The sequence below is a fragment of the Vulpes lagopus genome, chromosome 1 (genome assembly GCF_018345385.1).
Source record: "Vulpes lagopus strain Blue_001 chromosome 1, ASM1834538v1, whole genome shotgun sequence".
Taxonomy (NCBI): Eukaryota; Metazoa; Chordata; class Mammalia; order Carnivora; family Canidae; genus Vulpes; species Vulpes lagopus.
In genome coordinates, this window is record NC_054824.1 from 67,774,120 (window position 1) to 67,793,917 (window position 19,798).

At 47.0% G+C, this 19,798-nt stretch overlaps 1 protein-coding gene across 3 annotated transcripts in view; it reads right to left on the reverse strand.

Moving 5' to 3' along the window:
* Positions 1-19,798, reverse strand: part of PNPLA1 (patatin like phospholipase domain containing 1) — a 46,593-nt gene that overhangs the window by 17,543 nt on the left and 9,252 nt on the right. For all 3 annotated transcript variants that reach the window (XM_041763496.1, XM_041763504.1, XM_041763513.1), the window contains exons 2-5: positions 5,989-6,125; positions 4,463-4,528; positions 3,044-3,253; positions 1,495-1,555 (exon numbers count right to left, since the gene is read on the reverse strand). In XM_041763496.1, the coding sequence (XP_041619430.1) occupies positions 1,495-1,555; positions 3,044-3,253; positions 4,463-4,528; positions 5,989-6,125 (474 nt within the window). The remainder of the gene's footprint in view (positions 1-1,494; positions 1,556-3,043; positions 3,254-4,462; positions 4,529-5,988; positions 6,126-19,798) is intronic.

The following is a 19,798-nucleotide window of genomic DNA, read 5'->3' on the forward strand; positions in this document are numbered from 1 at the left end:
TCACCAGCCCCTCCTATTCCTGAGGCGAGAGTGAGACCCCATCTTAACCCTCCACTAACACCCCTCAGGTGGTCCAGCTTTTGGACGCTTGGCATAGTTTTCAGAGATGTCACTCATGTAAATGTGGAGAAGAGGAGAGTTGTCCAAGCAGAGTCCGGGTTAGGAGGAATCTGTCCCCCAGGGAGGTGAGAGGATGGCCCTGACTCCTAGGTCACAGGGTCAGTGGGCTGGAATGACTGTGTCTAGGAATATAATTCTGAGGTAAGTTCCATGGTCAGCCCCCTTATACAGATGAGAAAACTGAGGTCCCAGAAGATGACACAGTTAGTAGGTGTCAGGAACAACAATTTAATCCTTTTTACAGGTTAGGAATCAAGACAGAGGGGGCAAGTGATTTCCTTGAGTTCACACAGCCAGGGGGGATGAGAATCCTGGCTCAGACCTACTTGCCTCCAGAACTCACAGTCCCTCCATCCTTTTCTCCCCACCCCTTGTTCGGAGAATGGCCCTAGGAGAAAGGAAAGAGTCAAGACAAAGGGAGCTTGGGAAAGCAGGAAGCAGCTTTGAAGGAAAAATAGCCAACACATCCTAGGGAAAAACCCACATTCAATCCCTTAACTGACTCCTAAAATATTTTTTTAAACTATGTACACAAAAAGTTCACCACAGTATTGCTTATAACAGTGAACATTTGGAAACTCAAAGGAATGATCAAAGTTTCTGTTCAACTGTCATGGAATATCACAGGATTGCCAAAAAAGACAGTCACAAAGACCACATGACAACCTGGGAAACAAAACCCCCCACTTCATACAGCATTAGGTAAACACCATCCAATCCCGGAATCCTTTCTTCCCCCTGGAAATATGTTCTATGGAAACAATTCTAAATATGCAAAAGATTTTTTTCTTTCCTTTTGTCAGGGATGTTTGCCATGGTCTTCGTGGAGTTAGCGTGTAAAATACATACCTTTGGAATCTTCCAGGCAAGGATTCACGGAGCCATTTGCAGGTGTAGGGGACCATCCTTGCTAAACCAACATTTGTTGGACACAGACCCTCTCCTTTGTTGATCAATGTCTCTTGGAGTCTTACCCAAATATAAACTCATCATGTCTAGTTCTGCATTAACAATGCAATCGTCTTGGAAAGAGAATAAAGTGAAATGACCTGAAAATGGAATGTTCCAGGAAGATACAAGCTATGGTGTTTCCTAAACATAGTCCTTAAATCCAGAAATATATTTGTATGAAAACATATCGACTGTCCCAGCAGTGACCCTAAAGACCACTTTTCCATGGAGATCCTAATGTTTGGCCACAGTGGTGTGTCCTGGACAATGCAAGCTGCCAGGTCCTTGCACCCATTCCCAGCCCTCCTGGGGAAGGGCATCTCGGGTTCTCTTTTTAGGACAATGCTCCTGGACTCAGCCCTTCTACTTCCTGTCTTACCCCACCCCCAACCCACCCCTTTGGGGGCCCTACCCCGTACTTACTCAGCCGCCTCAAGTATGAAACAGCATCTTCATACCCTCGGTAGTAGTAGTTGTGCAGGATCTGCAAGGAGGGGACAGCAGGAAAATGACTAAGGCTGCAGCAATGGAGAGAGCCGAGGTCCCCTCACCTAATGGCCCTTGAGCTTTATTTGATGGATTTTTCAGAATGTACCCATCCAGTGTTCCATCCCTCACTATCTGCTGAGAAGTGGGGAGCAGTTGCAGATTATGGGTCCATAGTGGCAGTGCATTAATGTGTTAAACCATTTCTAGCTGATCATCAGCTTCCCCTAGGCAGGAGAGATATTTATAGCAGAGCCAGAGAAGGTGCATTTGGGCCATAAGAAGAGCAGAATTTGGAGACTGGGTTCAAATCCTGGTGCTGTGTGGCTGTGTGGCTGTAGCCTCTCACAACCTCGATTTCTTCACCTGTAAAATGGGAATATGATAGTATCTATTGCAAAGGATTCTGGAGGATTACATGGGTTATCATTGCTCACAAAGCATTTCCATAAAGGGCCAGATGGTCAATAACTTGGGCTTTGAAAGCCACAGATTATCTCTTCTTGTTCTTGTCCTCTTCTTCCTCCTCTTTCTTCTCCTCTTTTTCCTTCTTCCCCTTCTCCTTCTCTTTCTTCTACTTCTACAACCCTCTGAAAATGGAAAGCCCATTCTCAGCTCACAGGCTATATAAAAATAAGCCACCTTGAGAATGGAAGGCAGGCACTGATTGTGAGCAGAAACTCAAGTTCTAGAGGCTCTGACGAATACAATGTATTTGTTCTATCTTTCTTGAACTGCCTATTTGTGGATTGCTTTTATGAAAGTAAATAGACATAATCTTTACCAAAGAATTAGTTTAAGGCAGATGCTGGAATTCCTAATGCAACTGTTGGAGGACAAAGTCAATCAGATGAATAAAATACCTTGTGTATCCATAGCCTGACTAAGTGTAATAGTGTTTTGATTATGAGTTTTGTAAACAATAATTAGAGTGCAAGTCACAAAACTGGCTCAGAGGAGTTAATCATTCAAACAACAATTACTGAGAACCTTCTATAAGCAATGCCTTCTGTAGACATGGTGAGTGTAGTCAAAAAAATGAGTTAAACGTGGTGCCTGTTCCCAGGCTCACCCTTCTGTGTTGGAGAAAGACATACATTTGGAAAGACATGTAGACTTTATTTTTTTAAGAGCAGTTTTGGAAATTGAAAGTTGAAAACAAAACACAAGCCACTGGCTGGATTTGGCTCATGGGCCATGGCTGCTGTTGCCTACATTGTATGTCAGAGTGGAAAAGTTCAGGTAAGATTCCTATCAGCAGTTCTGATATCATCTCATTTTACAAGGGAGAGAATTGAGGCCGAGAGCACATAGGGGCCTCATTCAAGGTCACATAGCTAGGTAGCAGCAAGACGAGGATACGGGTTTAGGAGGAAGTTTAAGGAGACACAAATGGAAATGCATGGACCCCATTGGCTCCCCAACCCTACCCCCAGGCCCTGTCACCTTCTGCGGGTCTCCCTCCCTTTCGGGCCCCTCCTCTCACCAATAGGTCTGGCGGGAACAGGGCATGGGTCATCCTGGTGATGTTCTCCAGGGAGAACTGGAAGGAGCAGTTGAACATGCGGAAGTCGTGAAAGATGGCGGGGCAGTCCCGGGGACAGATGTCTTGCTGCCCGCTGAAGGTGGAGATGGTAATGGAGTCGGTCCAGAAGGAGCAGGGCTGCATGCCTGTGAAGCCCCCGTCAATGTAGCGCTATGGGGGGCAGGCAGAGTAATAAATGCTCATGGGATCAGAGTTCCTCTTCCCCGATCAAGGAGTACCCCCAGGAAATGAGTCCCTTGGGACAAGCCTTGAGACCAAGGTCCAGGTGGGTAAGTGGTGTGTCCACAGTGGTCCTTGAACCCCCAGCCCAGTGCTCTGTCCCTCACTGTCTGTCCTCAGCCATCTCTATGGTCCTGAGACTGGGGCTTCCAGGCCTCTGCAGGGAGAGGGACATTTATAATCTGGATAAAGCATGAGCAAATGCTCCCCAGTCACAGCTCCCTCTCCCAGGCTACCCCTCCTGAGCCAGTCAACTGCTAAGGGCAGGGCCAGGGAATGGAGCCTGTTCCCATGGCCTTTTGAAAATGTGAACACATAGTGGGTCTGAGCAGGCTGGGAAATATCCCCTCTCCAGACTGCTGTGTGTCTACACTGCCTCCCTCTGTTGAGGTCAGGTATCCCTGGCACTCTCCAGAATGACCATGGCCTGGCCACCAGCCGCCACATATCCCTTCCCTCATGGGGCTTCTGTTGCCTCAATCTTGAACAAAGGACCACAAATACTTCTCTGGGGTGCCTGAGAAGTACACGGCTGACATGTGCAATATGTGCTCCATCTCTTAGCTGAATCCTGATTTCTGGATCTCATTTTCTTTCCATATAAAATGAAGAAGAAACATGGGTTAGATCCTCCTACTCAAAGCATGGTCCGTGGATCAGGAGCACTGGGGTTAGCCGTGGCTGGTCTGAGGGGCAGAGTCTCTGGCCCTGGCCCAGGCCTAGGGAATTAGAATTTGCCTTAGTTTACATGACTCCCTCTGACCCCAGGTGATTTATGTACACTAGCCTAGATGACTTTAAAGGTCCTCGTCAATCACAGTTCCGGGTACCAATGTCACAGGGTCCTATTCTACACCCTCTGTCAAGTGTGAGAAAATCCAGCAAGCCTATGGAGTCTTGACTAGCCAGGCTCAGTAATGGGTTGGTGGGTCCAGAGTGAAGCCCAATGTATGGAGGGAAAGTTCACTTCAAAGCCCCAGAAATCCATCCACACTGGGAATTAGAAGTAGAAAAACACAAGAATCTTTCCAACTCTTGGACTTCCCACTGAATTCTGAGACCACCCCTCTACTCTCCCAGTTATGGGCCCCAGGGTACTCCTGGGTCCTGGCTCATCCTCTCCCACGCCGAAGCACTCACCACACCACGGTAAGTTGGGGGGATGAGTCCACAGTACACAGGGACAAAGCAGCTGCAGTACAGTGCCTGTGGGGAGAGAACCAGCAGAGATGCCTGAGGCTCTGGTGGCTGGATAGGGAGGCCTCCTCAGCAGCCTGGCCCTTCTTAAATCCAAGACAGAGGCACTGTTATGGGGACCAGAGCCCCAGGTTCAATTCCTGGCCTGGCCCCAAAGAGCTGCGTCCCTGTGAACGTGCTTGGTAGTCTGGTCCCAAGATCCCGTTTTTTTGTTGTTTTTTTTTTTAAAGGTATCTTACTATTTCTTTCTTTCTTTCTTTCTTTCTTTCTTTCTTTCTTTCTTTCTTTCTATTTATCTTTCTTTTTAATATTTATTTATTTATTTATGAGAGAGAGAGAGAGAGAGAGAGGCAGAGACACAGGCAGAAGGAGAAGCAGGCTCCATGCCGGGAGCCTGACATGGGGCTCAATCCCGGGACTCCAGGATCTCGCCCTGGGCCAAAGGCAGGCACCAAACTGCTGAGCCACCCAGGGATCCCCAAGATCCCGGTTTTAAAGAGACAGGGCAGCCTCAGTGACCTCCAGGGTTCCTTCTAGCACCATATCTTCATGAATCCAATGGAATTCAGCAACCATTAATGTGTGTGTGTCCTGGGCCAGGCTCTGGAATCAAAGGAGGGTGAGATGCCCACCCTTGAGAATGCTCAACGAGGGAGAGTAAGCAAGTAGGTGACAAGGGTACAAGGGTGACAGGAGCTGTGAAGGAGGTGAGCATGGGCATTGCAGCCCCTAAGGAGGAGTGCCCAGCCCAGGGGAGTGCAGGGCAGACAGATGATGAAGGTAAGTTCCAAGGCAGAGTGACTAGAGTCTTGTTAAGCAGGTGAAGCGAGCTGGGAGGGGAGAAAGGCATCCCAGGCAGATGGCACAGCAGGTGCAAAGGTACAGAGGTCTGCTTTGTGTATGGTTCACTCTCGTTGGCAGGAGCAAGAGTGCAAGCTGGTAGGAGATGGCCAGGAGAGAGAAGTCTTGGAGAGCTGAGTGCTAATAAATCCAGGAAGATGTGAGGTAGGTGAAGGAGGTGTCCATGCCTACTGCCATTCATTCTTCACCCCCAAGATCATGGCCATGCCAGCATGGGGCTGTGAGTCTGCATGGCAAGGGCCTTGTATTCCAGAGAGGAGAGGGGAGTGGAGATAAGGGACAGAGGGTCATGCCACTTGACCTTTTTGTCCCAAAAGAAAACTGGGCATATCCACAGCACTTTCCAACAATAATAATTCATAACTAAGATTTATATTAATGAGCATATAATAAGCTCCCAGAGTGCCCTTTCCTAAGTGATAACCCATTTGGTGATATTTCACTCCTTCCAAGAATGGGGGACTGTTTCCCCAAACTGGGCCCCACCCCTTGGTCCAGGCCCTGCCCCTTGCCTCGATGAGCTCTTCCTTGGATGTATACTCTGAAACCACTACACTCTCTCCGTCCGTGAGCCGAGTGAGGGACACGTGGAGCTTCCCTGTGGCGACCTTGTAGGAGTCCTCGGGCAGGACCCTATACAGAAACTGCCGCATCAGCTGCACCATCTTGCACGATGGCGACAAGGGCCCCAGGAAGGATTTCTTCACCTCAGCCACACCTACATTGAGGACTCTCAGGTACTCTTCTGTGGAGGAAGCAGAGAGGAGGGGGCAGGTCAGCCGCTTGTGGACAAGAGAGGTCAGTGGCAATCAGGCTGCAGCCAACACGGGAAACCCTAGAATTCTGAGGCAGTGTTGGTCTCTGGAATCAACCTGTTGTTTTACACACGGGGAAAGCAAGGCACAGAAGAATTAAGTCACTGGCTTCAGGGAGCCTGCAGCTAGTCGATGGCCAAACTCGATGCAGGCATCCTGACCCCTTTCATATTGAGGGCAAAGGACCCCATGCCTACCCCAACTTGCATGGAAATCTACCACCAGACTACATTCTTTTGGAGTCTTAGAGACTTTTTGCCCTATATGAGATTCCTATTAAAACACTGATACAGAGGCACCTGGGTGGCTCAGTCAGTTGAGCATCTGTCTTCAGCTCAGGTCATGATCCCAGGGTTCTGGGATCGAGTCCTGCATCCGGCTCCCTGCTCAGTGGGAGCCTGCCTCACCCTCTCCATCTGCCTGCCACTCCCCTGCTTGTGCTCTCTCTCTTGCTCTGTCAAATAAATAAAATCTTTGAAAAAAAATTAAATAAACACACTGATACAGTTGAAAGCCTTCATCAAGTGACACCCTGTGACACTTAGCTTAGTGCCCACAATATCTGTGGGCAGGGAGGGGGTACTGGCCCTGAGGCAGGTGAATTGGGAAAGTGAATTGTGTCTTGAAACCACTGCATGCATCTTCCCTTTAGGACCCCTGGTACAGGCCTGAGAGAGAAAAGGCCGTAAAATATGGAGCACAAACTGCGCCAGGCCAGGCTGCAGGTGTCCCCAGGGCCTGGAGAGGAACTTTCTCCCTCTTTCTGAGAGGAGCACAGTCAGGTCACATAAGAGTCTACATGTGCCAGATGGGGCTTGGCGGGCAGATGTGTTGTTCAGGGGATCACAGAGAAGGTGTAACCTGTCCTCCCAATCCCTAGAATTTCCTGCGGAAGTTAGGGGTGTAATTTCGATGAGAACTGTTATCATGCCAGATTCTCCTGGCAACACTGTGAGGTAGGCATTTCTAGCCTCATTTCACTGATCAGGAGACTGCAGCTCAGAGAGATACTATAATTGGCCCAAGACCAGCTGCCTGGCAATTGAACAAAGTGGGATTTTAACCTGGGGTGTGTGACACCAGAACCCACACTCCTTCCCTTACACTAAACCACAGGCTTCTAGAGCTGGGCCTGGACCTGCTCCTTGCCAGTTGCTGCTAATTTCTACCCTGTGCAAGCCCTCTGGCAAAATCAGAAGCAGCAATAGCTCAGAAAAGGATTGCCAATGTTTTAAAATGAATATTTAACTGTAAGAAATCCTATACAGAAGAACTTTCTTACAATTAGTGTCATGGTAGCAATGGTTATTTGGGAAGTTGGGCAGTCATGAGCTCTCTGCCACTGGAGGTAATCAAGCAAAGGAGGGACAGGCACCTCAGCCAGAGGATTTATCAAAGGGATTCCTGCATGAGTGCTAAGATTCCTTCCAACATGTGGATTTTGGATTCTTACAGATGCCTGACAATATATCTGGGAAGTCATCACAGTGGATGTTATATTCCTATTTACAAATAGAGTGGCTGAGGCATGGAGAGGTTAAGTGATTCTCTCAAACTCACACACAGCAATTTGAAGACAAATGAAAGCTAGGACTGCGCTACTCCTTCCATGTTTTACAGTTTATCCTGGAGGTGGGTAGGATAAAGAGCTTCAGCATCATTTTATGGGTGTAGAAACTGAGGCAGAGAAAAGCTAAGTGCCTCGTGTGAGGTCAGATAGCCCCACAATGTTTGTTCTGACTCTAGACCCCACCTTCTTTCCCGGGTGTTGGACTGATCCCAGAGGCTGAGCAAGCCTGGGTTGCCATAGTGACGGCCTCCCGCCTCCCAACATTCAGAATCAAACTGCATCTGTGTAGTAGAGACTGACCAGAGCAACAGAACATGCTGGCCGTCATCCTGTTACAGGGGAAGGTGTCCCTGGGAGGTGGGAAGGACCTAGGGTTTTAGCAAGGTTAGCTTTACCATGTGCCAACTTGTACCAACAGCGTTTTCCCTCAAGGGAGAGCTGTGGCCAACTCACCGGTAGTTACGAAGCAACTGCATGTGGATACCCAGTGGCTAGGTCACTGAGTTCTTGCCCACCAGACCAGTCAGGACAGGAGTCAAACCAGGATGGGGACATGCTGTTTGTGGAATTCTTAATGAGCAGCTCGAATGGCCTTGCATGGGTTGGTTGGCCTTTCCCACAATGCCTCTGAGCCAGGAACAACTGGTTCAGCTTGCCCCTACACACCTGGACTCCCCGCAGGAGATGCTCACTGGGATTGATGGAAGGAAATTTGTTCCAATTGCACAAGAAACACATGTTCCTTGTGGCAAAAAGAATTTTTTAAAATACAGAAATGCCAAAAGAAAAAAAAAAAGTGTCTGGGCATCTCTCCAACCAGAGATTACATCTAGTTTATGTCTTCCTAGACTATAGGTTTTATATGTATTCTTACTTATAAGAATACTTACATGGAGTCATACTATATACATTATTTTGTAACTTGGTTGGGTTTTTTAACCTAATAAATAACATCTTTCCACATCAATAAGTGTCTATTTATAATCCAATTTACAAGCAGCATGGAAAGCTATTGTCAGGTTACACCATTATTTGCTGAGCAGGTGCCTGGTAGGGGTTAGCTATGTAGTTTGCTCTTTGCTTTTCTAAACAATGCTGCAGGGAATAATCTCATGCCTTTTTTTTTTTTTTTAACCTATGTCCTTAATTATTGTCCTTAGGATAAATTCCTAGAGGTGGAAATGCTAGGTCAAAGGCATGCATATTTCATCTTGTATTGCTTATTTTAATCATGGCTTTTGTGTATCACCCATTTACAGTCCATTCTCAGCTATTCAGGAGTGGTGATGGGTGACAGAGACAAATCAGTGACCAAGACAATAGGAATAGTACAGACATCTCCAGGATACTCACATCTGAAAATTGTGCTGTCTAGAAATTAGCAGTGCTCTAGCCAGGATCATGTAGTCAGGGAGGGAGGGAGCAGGAGATTGTCTGATTTCTTCCACTCAGGCGCCCAGTGTCAAATTCTTTCCTGCTGCTCCCCGGTACTCTGTAGCAGAGGCTGCCTCTATCCCTGCCTCTCCTACTTCTTTTCAGGTCTTTCTGTGTCTCTGTCTTTAGAGTCTCTGACCATCCCTTCTTCTGTCTCTTTTTGACTGTCTCTCCTTTTTTTCTTTCTTTCTTTCTTAGATTTATTTATTTATTTATTTATTTATTTGAGAGAGAGACAGCACAGAGGGAGAGGGAGAAGCAGACTCCCTGCCAAGCAGAGAGCCCAATGCAGGGCTCAAACTTAGGACCCGGATATCATGACCCAAGCCGAAGGCCGATGCTTAAATGTGTCTCTCTCTTTTTTCTCTCTCTTTTCCCAGCTGAGGTAGAAGCGACTAATCTGGTTAAACAAGTCTCTGTTGGTAGAAAGTCAAGTGTTAAGCATAGCGATTGCTGGGTGTTGGGAGAAGGGATAAATTTAGCTTGCTTCTTTATGCATCTCTGTACTTTCCAGCACCTTCTCCCATTTAAAGGCCTCCTTCCAAGCTGCATGCTGCTGGGCTCTAAGACACACTTTCCCACACTGACCACGGCAAGATGGGATTTAAAAGCAGCACCACAGGAGACTCAAGGTTGGCTCTCCCACCCCTAACCCACACTTGCTACATTCACTTCTGCTTCCTCCCACCTCTTTTCACACCTTTTATTATCTAAGTTCGGTCTGTCTCCCAAGCCAAGAAGAAGATTCTTTGGGGGAAGATCCTTATGGTCCTTTCCTCTCTAAGGCCTATCACTGCGCTTTGCCTATGGAAGGCCCTTCAGAAACCTTTGCTGTAAGCTGGGAACTCCTCAAGGATGGATACTCACCTTTGTCTACCAAGCCTCTCCTGACGTTTGGTGGGTGCCCAATGTTTGTTCAGTATGTGAACAAAGAAACATGAAAACCTGGCAGGGAGGAGAAGCAAGCGATGGAGATGCTCACAGGGAAGAGCTACTCAACATCATTACTCAGTAAAAGCTTGAAGGCAGGATCATCCCAGATAGATGGAGCGACAACAAGGTCAACTGTATTGGTAACTGTGGCCAATTCATCACATTTTGAGTCTCTTGTGCCAAGAATTTCAATAGGAAAATAAATAAACAAGATCTGGGGACTAGGAGATTTTAAAGGGCATCTGGAAGCCAGGTCTCAGCCACTCAGACAGTCTTTTACTCTTTTCTAGGACCAGCTCCATTTCTCAGAAAGGCTCAGGCTTCACCACATACTATCACAGGCAAGTCAAATAACTTCTTCCAGTCTCAATTTTGCCACCTATAAAATAGGAATAATAATAATTTAACTGACTTGTTATGTTATGAGGCAGATTGTTTTATTTAAGTCTCTGTGCATAATAAGTGCTCACTATCAGTTAGGTTATGCTAGTAATTCGTGTGACCGTGGAGAAGTCTTCTTGATGTTTCTGGCTTTTAGCTTTCTCATCTGAGCAGAGGACCATGATGATCGCTGCCTCCTATCTTTGTTGAGGTATGCTCAGGCTTCCTTTGGGATGCAAAAGAGCAAGCACTGTGGGGATGAGAGTGTCCCTCTGTTTCAGAGCACAGTAAGGTGATAGGTCAGCTGTAATGCAGTAAAGGCACTGTTGGCATCTGCCCTCCCTCCCTTGTCAACTTGGGGAACCCTACAGATTTAGCAGAGAAAAGGGACAGGGCTTAGAAATATCACTGAAGAGGAAGGAAAGGGATTAGATAAATGTTTATTTTATTATCTTATTTATTTGCTTAAAGGTCTAATGTCTTCCACCTCTTCACCCACCTCCATCCCCATCCGGGCTTCCTGAGAGCAAGGATGGTCTCTATCTTGTTTATCCTTTTGTCTCTAGCGCCTGATCTGGTGCCGGGAGCATGGGAGGCACTTAATAAACATGAATGCATGCCTGCATAATGAATAAATGAAGGGACCTCAGGAATCGAAGGAGGGCACTGAGGGCCAGAAAGGCAAGCAGCTTATTCAAGGCGATCCGAGAATAAAACAGCTTCTCTTCCCCTCCTCCACCAGACCTCAAGCTAAGTGAAAAAATCCTAGAAAGATGGGCACTTGGCAGCTGCCACTTTAAACTGCTGGGGAATCTCCTTCACGGGGTAGCCGATTGGGGTCGGCAGTGGGGGACAGATCTGCGGTGTTGGATGGGACTGCGTGGCCCCAGTCTCCCGCGGACTGGTAGCCTAGCAACAACCTCCTGCTCAGCCAATCACAGCGAACACCTCCCCCCCCCATCGCCCCGGGCCGCCCCCGGCAGCAGCGGGCGCGGGGAGCCCCAGGGGAGGCGGCAGCGAGCAGAGCTGCGTTCCCAGGAAAGCCCTGCAATTCTCCGAGGCCCTGTGTGGAGCCCCTGGGAGTCTGCTGCTCCTACCTGGTCCCTAACTGCAGGCTGAATTATCGCTGCCTTTCCCCATGGGTATATTTCCACTGCGCGACTGCACTATAATAATAAAAATTATTATCTTAACAACAGTCATTGCACCCGAGCGGGTTTTCACGCTTACAATCTCAGTCTATCCTCACAGTGACAGCGAGCCCCCAGGGGTAGTGACCCTGGTTCCTTCACCATTCTATTTCCATACCCCGCACTGCAGGGGCATTGACTGGAAAACAGTTTGCCTTGAAGCGACAGTATTGCCACGGGGAAGATCCATGGAGATCTTCTGGGGCAGCGATTTTTCAGTCAGGGAGCCTTTGTTCCAAAGAAATCTCAAGTGGAAATCCAATACATATAACGGCTTATAACAGGGCTGTTCTAGGTTGAAGCCAAGTGGGGTGTCAGACCCTGCCTGCCGCCCCATCCCCACCCTAGGAAGGTGACTGCTGAAAGCACCACCTTGAAACTCCTAAGATGCTAGGAGCCTAGGTCAAAATGTGAAACCAGACTATTTCTCTTATTTTGCAGGTAAGAAATTGAGCCCAAATGAAGATTAAGCTCAATAAATACAGCCGGATGGCTGGGTGGTTGGATGCACAGAGAAATGAATAGGATGGATATACCCTGGGTCACACAGCCTATGTTAACAAAAGCTGGAAGTAGAATGTATGACAAAATTCACATTTTTCTACCCTGTTCAGAATGCATTATAGGCTTCAGCCAAAGGCAAAACAAGTCTGACCTAGTAAGCACTTATAAAAAACAAAACCCCAAACCAATACTGTCCTACGGATAATAACAATCTTTCACACACACCTTTTTCTAACCCTAAGAGTTTGCTACAGAATTGGCTTTTAAAGTTCATATCTGTTTTTTAAATTTCAGGTTGCTGTGGAAACAGCGGTGCCTCCCACTGGTTCCTCACCTAGGTTCCTATCAAGGTGCCCCTGAAGCTCTTTCCAAGCACTTGGGGCCTCACTCTGCCTGTGTGCCTCTCCCCCAGAACCTGGGCACACTCTCCCCAGCTTTCCACTGAAGGATCTATTGATCACCTTGAGATAAAACAGGCAGTCAGGGAATGTATCCAGAAGGTTCTCTGGAACCTCAGAATGTTCTGAGGGCCATTGCCCCTGCTCTTTTCTCTCTGTTTTCTTTGGTGGATCTAGAAGTCTCTTTGGGATCCTGCCCCAAGGTAGAAACCAATATTGTCTCCTTTCTAGGCTGTGGCCTGTCCTACCCTCCAGACTCTCCCTGCACTACTGAGGGGGCTCCTGGGATAATGTGAGAGCTGTGAACTAGTCACCCTTTAGTCTTAAAAGCTGGTTTTGTTTTGTTTTGTGTATGAGGGGGTGGGTAGTCAAGAGACCTTCATGTGAGCCTCTGCCCTACAGACAGAAAGCCATCTCTGAACATCTCCTCATTCCAGATATGCTCAATTTAGGGTGCCACCGCAGAGGAACACCTAGGTCTCCCTCTTTCAAACACCATGATAACAAAAGTTTATGTCTGTTGATTGGAGACATTCACTACCCCAGCTGTCCGAGACTTCGGATGGTCCGGTCTGTTACCTCCATCTCTCTCCATTCATGCCATAGGAGTCACTCTCTGTCTCCCCTTACCATCCACACAATTTATCTCAGTCTGTCTTGAGTGGCCTGTCCTGTCTCTCTGGCTAGCTGCATCCTTTGAAGACAGGGCAGGGCCTATATTAAGAATACCCTTCTCTTGGGATGCCTGGGTAGCTCAGCGGTTGAGCGTCTCTTTGGCCCAGGGTGTCATCCCAGGGTCCTGGGATCGAGTTCTGCATAGGGCTCCCTGCATGGAGCCTGCTTCTCCCTCTGCCTGTGTCTCTGTCTGTCTGTCTCTCTCTCATGAATAAAAAAAAAAAAGAATACCCTTCTCTCCCATCATTGCCTAGCTCAGAGTTGATCACTTGGTCAGTATTCAAGAATAAATAAACTATTTAATGTTTCACAAGCAGAGACTATTTCTGTTTTGTTCCACATTATGCCCCCAGCACTTAATTCAGTACCTGGCACACTGTAGGAACTTAATATATGTTTATTAATTTAATAATTTTTTATTTTTTTAAAGATTTTATTTATTTATTCATGAGAAACACAGATTGGAGAGAGAGAGAGAGGCAGAGGGAGAAGCAGGCTCCGTGCAGGGAGCCCGACGCGGGACCTGATCCTGGGTCTCCAGGATCACACCCGGGGCCGAAGGCAGCACCAAACCGCCGAGCCACCCGGGCTGCCCGATTTAATAAATTAATAATAAATGTTTAACAAAATGAGTGAAAGAATGAGCTGAAAAAGGATATCAAAGAATGTCTTTTCTAGGGGCACCTGGGTGGCTCAGTCAGTTAAGCATCTGCCTTCGGCTCAGGTCATGATCCCAGGGTCCTGGGACTGAGCACCGCATCAGGCTCCCTGCTCCGTGGAGAGTCTGCTTCACCCTCTGCCTCTGCCCTTCTCCCACTCATGCTCTTCCCCACCTCTAATAAATAAATAAAAATGAAAAAGAGAGAGAGAGAGAGAGAATATATTTTCTACTGGGCTGTTAAGGATCTTTCCAACTGCTGATAAGGAAGGTAGAAACTTCAGTGACTCAGCCAGACTGGGGGTTGTGAGAAAGTAAACCACAGAGCAGTTTTCTCTGTCAAGCCTGGTCCTGGCTGCTGCCCCCACATCGATCAATGTGCACAAAGCCCTGAGCTGGAGCTGAGGAGGAGATTCTTCCTAATGTGGTGGTTTCACAAGGTCAGAGTTGGAGCAATGGTCAACTCCTGACTCAAATGGGAGTCAAGCTGGTCTGGAGGTTTGTTTATCCTTTGTTTGCCTGTTTTCCCTATAGAATTGGAAATGGAGCTTGCTATCTTTGCTGAATTTAATCCCAAAGTGAAGCAAGAAAGACAATGCTATCTTAATACTGAGTTGAGTTGGTTTAGAAATGGATCCATAGGGGATCCCTGGGTGGCTCAGCTGTTTAGCATCTGCCTTCTGGCCCAGGGTGTGATCCTGGACTTCCGGGATTGGGTCCCACATCGGGCTCCCTGCATGGAGCCTGCTTCTCCCTCTGCCTGTGTCTCTGCCTCTCTTCTCTCTCTGTGTCTCTCACGAATGAATAGATCAAAAAATCTTTTTAAAAAATAGAAATGGGGATCCCTGGGTGGCACAATGGTTTGGCACCTGCCTTTGGCCCAGGGCACGATCCTGGAGACCCGGGATTGAATCCCACGTCGGGCTCCCGGTGCATGGAGCCTGCTTCTCCCTCTGCCTGTGTCTCTGCCTCTCTCTCTCTGTGTGTCTCTATGAATAAATAAATAAAATCTTAAAAAAAAAAAAATCACCAAATCAGAGTGATTAAAAAAAAGAAGAAATGGATCCATAAAATGCAGTGAGGGATCCCAGATTAGATCCTAGGACAGAAAAAAAAGGACATTAGTAGAAAAACTGGTGAAATCTATCATTAATAGTAATGTACCAACGTTAATGTCTTACTGCTGACAAGTGTACCATAGTTACGAAGATGCTACCATTAGGGAGGGGAAATGGGTGAAGAACATATCAAACTCTCTGTATGATCTCAGCAACCTTTCTGTAATTCTAGCAATATTCCAGAATTAAAAGTTTATCATAAGTGAAATTAAAAAAAAAAAAAACCCACCACAGATGACAGGGCTGTCAGACACACAGAGCCTGCCACTCGGCAGGGGCTCAGCTCACGCCTGCGGATGTTGGGGGAAACGGATTGCAGGACATCACTGAGTTGTTTTCCGAGTTGTTAGATGTTTCTACTGTGTAACCAGCACATTCAGAGTTTGACCAGATTTGCCATTCACTTCTCTTCAACTTAAGAGTGGAGAGGATTGTTTGGGGGGAAATTGACCTTTATCCACTTGGCTGGAAATGTTAAACATGCGAAACACAAATTGCTTTGAGTGATTTAAAAGGTACTGATGTCAGCACCGTAGTGAGTTACAACCATCACCATGCAGTGATGTCACTTCTATAGCATGTTATAAAAAGTCATTTTTTGCATTGATTATGTCATGTGATCTCACCTTCTTAGGCAATGTGCAAATAATTGCTTGGGCAGAGTTTGGCAGGAAAGCTGTCCCGTTGCTTGCAAAGCAACATCTGAACTCGTGATTTGAGGACGGAGAAGGCAGAAGCAAGAGAGAGAGCTCACTCTTGGCTCTGCCGTATAAACCCGGGCAGGTTATCTAACCGCTCTAAATACCTGTCTCCTCCTTTCTAAAATGGGTCTAAACAGTGTCTGCCTCGTGGGGTTGCGAGAGAATTAGAGCAAGTGACTCGTGCGAGGCGTTGAGCACAGGGCCGGGCACGCTCTCAGGGCCTGATAAATAGCTGTTAATAGCATGACATCAAGGCAGGAATCGGAGCAGAGTGACTTTTTACAGGAAACGTCGCCATTCCGGGCAGATGGGTAACGGGATGACGGCTGATGAAGACACCCTGCCTCGGAGAGCGCGCCCGGCAGCCAGGACCCACCCAGGGTTTCGCAGGGACGCGCACACACATATGCGCATGCGTGCCGGCGCGTAGGCACGCAGGGACACAGACGCACGCACGCACGCACGCACGCACGCACAGGGGGAATGGAGGCTCTCGTTCCTCGCTTGAAGGATTTGGGAGACGCTTCTCCCTCTGCCTGTGTCTCTGCCTCTCTCTCTCTCTCTCTCTCTCTCTCTCTCTCTCTCTCTCTCTCTCTCTGTGTGTCTCATGAATAAATAAATAAAATCTTTAAAAAAATAAAATAAAATAAAATCTTAAAAAAAAAGGCAGTTCGGGTGGCTCAGCGGTTGAGCGTCTGTCTGCCTTTGGCTCAGGTTGTGATCCCGGGTCCAGGGATCGAGTCCCACATCGGGCTCCCTGCGTGGAGCCTGCTTCTCCCTCTGCCTGTGTCTCTGCCTCTCTCTGCGTGTCTCATGAATAAATAAACAAAATAGTAAATAAATAAATAAAAAAAAGAAAGGAGTTACCAGAGTCAAGATTCTTGCAAAGTAGTCTTGTCCTCCCAGCACATGCCCCTGAGACCCCACCGGGCCCAGGGCGGAGAATACACCTGAGCCACCTGCCAGTGACAATAACTTCAGCCACCCTTGGCTCCAAGTGCCCCAGGAGGCCTTTGGTTACTGGGGTAGCAGGAGCTGCCTGAGGCAGCACTGGCCCGCATGTGGGAGGCAGACCAAACACCCGTAGTGGACTCCTTCTCCATGGGAGGGTCTTGCTGGGTCCTGCTGTGCCCGTGGATGTGGGGCAGGGCCCCTACTGCTCTGCCGGCCCTCGTATGCTTTGCGAGGTCCCTTTAAAGACCATTTTCTGTCCAGAAGGACAGCTGAATTCAACTGCATTTGTGCCATAGGTCTCTCAGCCTGGAACATTCTTCTCTCTGAGCTCATGTGGCTCCTCCTCCCTTCCTTCTGCCTGAGAGAGGCCTCCCCTGACCTGCACACCTGAAACTTCACCCTTTAATCATTCACCACACCCTTCCTCTGCTTTATTTTCTCCTTGGAGCACGCATGCTGATGTTTTTCTATGTGTTTGGTTATTTATGGCTTGATTTCACCAAGACAATGTCAGCTTTATGAGGGCAGACAGCGTTTTGTTCACTGCTGGAACTCACTGTAATTCAGCCAGAATCTGGCCCTCAATTTCTTTGTCTGCACATTAAGTGGATTATACTCAAACAGTGGTTTTTGAAACTTAAAAAAAAAAAAAATCACTTGGAAAACTTCCTCTAAATGAAATTTTAAAAAGAATGGACAATAGCAGGACTATACTTTTTGAAGCTGGGGAAGGTCCCAGAGCTTCAGTGTGTGTTCTCTCCCTGTTCCCTGGCTCCCTCCCTCACCCCTCACCCTCCCTCATTCCCATAGAACTTTGGTTTTTTTCAGAACACAGCTTGGAAATCACTGGCTTAAGCAAGGTCTGCCTTCAGCCAGTTACTTCCTTTCCCAAAGTCTAAATACAATTACCTTTAAAATGAAAAAGTTGGACTCCTTGACCTTCCTTCTATGAAATTCTAGTATTATAAGTAAAGTCATATCCATAAATGTACAAAGTTATCTAAGAGTCAGGTGAAATAGGCTCCCAAAATAGAAATGCGAAAACCCATTCAAGGTCATGCCTGCCCATGGCCAGCAATCGTGAGGAGTTTATCAAGATTTCTTGTTTGACAAGCAGTCTGTGAAGCCTTGGGACCCATAAGATCTCAGATTGCTCAACCAATCTAGCTGATGAAATCAGATGCAGCATCTGAAATAAGATCGTATATCAAGTGCTAGGACAGGTGGATAGATTCTGTGGGTAAACTAGAGATCATGGAAAAAGATCCAGTAGGGTAAAATGGGAAGGTGTCTTGGGAGGGTAACATCTCTCGAGAGAAAACCAGAAGGTCATTTTACGTGGAGGATGTAACGGTGCCGTGGTGGCCCTGCCCAGGCCCTGTAGCACCTCCCTCCTTACTAAACTCTACTGTGAAAGACCATGTGAAAATAATGCATGTGGCAAGCGAGGCTCATAATCTGACTGTGGGACACTCCAGTTCTCAGAGTCCCGAGAGCCTTATTCCTACTCAGGTGCCCTTTCCCCTGGCAATTCCGGCCTTTGAGACAAGCCTATCCTAGAGCCGCTGTGGGAACACCAGGGATTCAGTGCCTGAAGGGAATCAGGATTCACTTGGAGGATGGAGAGTTGATCCACAGGGAGAGAAGCAGAGATGGCATTCCTCAGAGAGGAAACAGCTCCACCAAAGAGGTAGAGAACTGACATCTCCTGAGACTACCTACTGTGGAAGTGAAAAGAAAAGCTCCCAAACCCAGCCCGGATCCTGGGCCCCACCCTTTTAATATTTTATTTAGTGGTTTGGGTGTTTGGAGGCGGTGAGGGTAGAGGCCGGGGTTGGCATTGTTGAGAAGGCAGTGTGACAATATTGGAAGATAATTACTTTTAGAGAACAAAACAAAGTCATTTGATGATCTCAGCTAAAAGGCAGCTCTGTCTCCTGGTCCCTCCCCTCACCCATGGGTGAAGAGCTGGAGAACAGTCCCCTCTACCAAGCAGGTGCCTACACCCCCCCCCCACACACACACACTCTCTGTGCTGCAAGCAGATCGACCTGTCCCATTCCCTTGGGTTTCCTCAGGCTCACAGTCCTTATCTGCACAGAGATACATGCTCTGGAACACTGGCGCAGAAAACAGAGCCTGGCGAGGCTCCATGCAACTTCCATCTGAGCTTAAAATCATTACAAAACAAAAAATGTAAAAAACAAAGCAAAACAAAGTGAGGCGGGGAGTCTGTGGTTGAAATCCAGTTGGTAAATGCTGGTAATTAACTACTAAAGTTATAAGATGGGTCCTTGGGAGTCGAGGTATTGCCCTTTCCAACATGTTTGAAATTTTTTCATTAAAAAAGTAATTAGTAAGTGTTAAAAATGTACATGAAGGTTTATAGCAGCATTATTCATAATAGCCCAAAGCAAAGACAACCCAAATGTAAATCACCCGATGAATAAATAAATAAAATGTCATATCCACACAATAGAATATTATTCAACAATAAAAAGGAATGAAACACTAGCACAGGCTATAATACGATGCATTTGAAAACATTCTGCTAAATTAACTGAGGGACACCTAGGTGGTTGGGTCAGTTAAGCATCTGCCTTCAGCTTAGGTCATGATCCCGGGATCCTGGGATAGAGCTCCCTGCTCAGCAAGGAGTCTGCTTCTCCCTCACCCTCTGCCCCACTACCCACCCCCGGGCTTGTTCTCACTCGCTCTCTCAAATAAATAAATAAAATCTAAGGAAAAAATATTTTAGAATGCATAAATAAATAAAAGAAATTGAACACAAAAGACCACATATTGTGTGATGCCATTGATATGAAATGTCCAGATTAAACAAATCTACAGAGACAGAAAGTAGATTATCGGCTGTCAGATGCTTGGGGGGAATATAGGAATTGAGAAGTGACACAGCTAAGGTGTCTAGGCTTTCTTTTGGAGGTAATTAAAATGTTCTATAATTGATTGCGATAATGGATGCACCACTTTGTGAATATACTAAAAGCCATTCAGTTGCATGATTTAAATGGATGAATTGTACAGTATGTGAACTATATCTCAATAAAGCTGTTTTTTGCAAGTTAA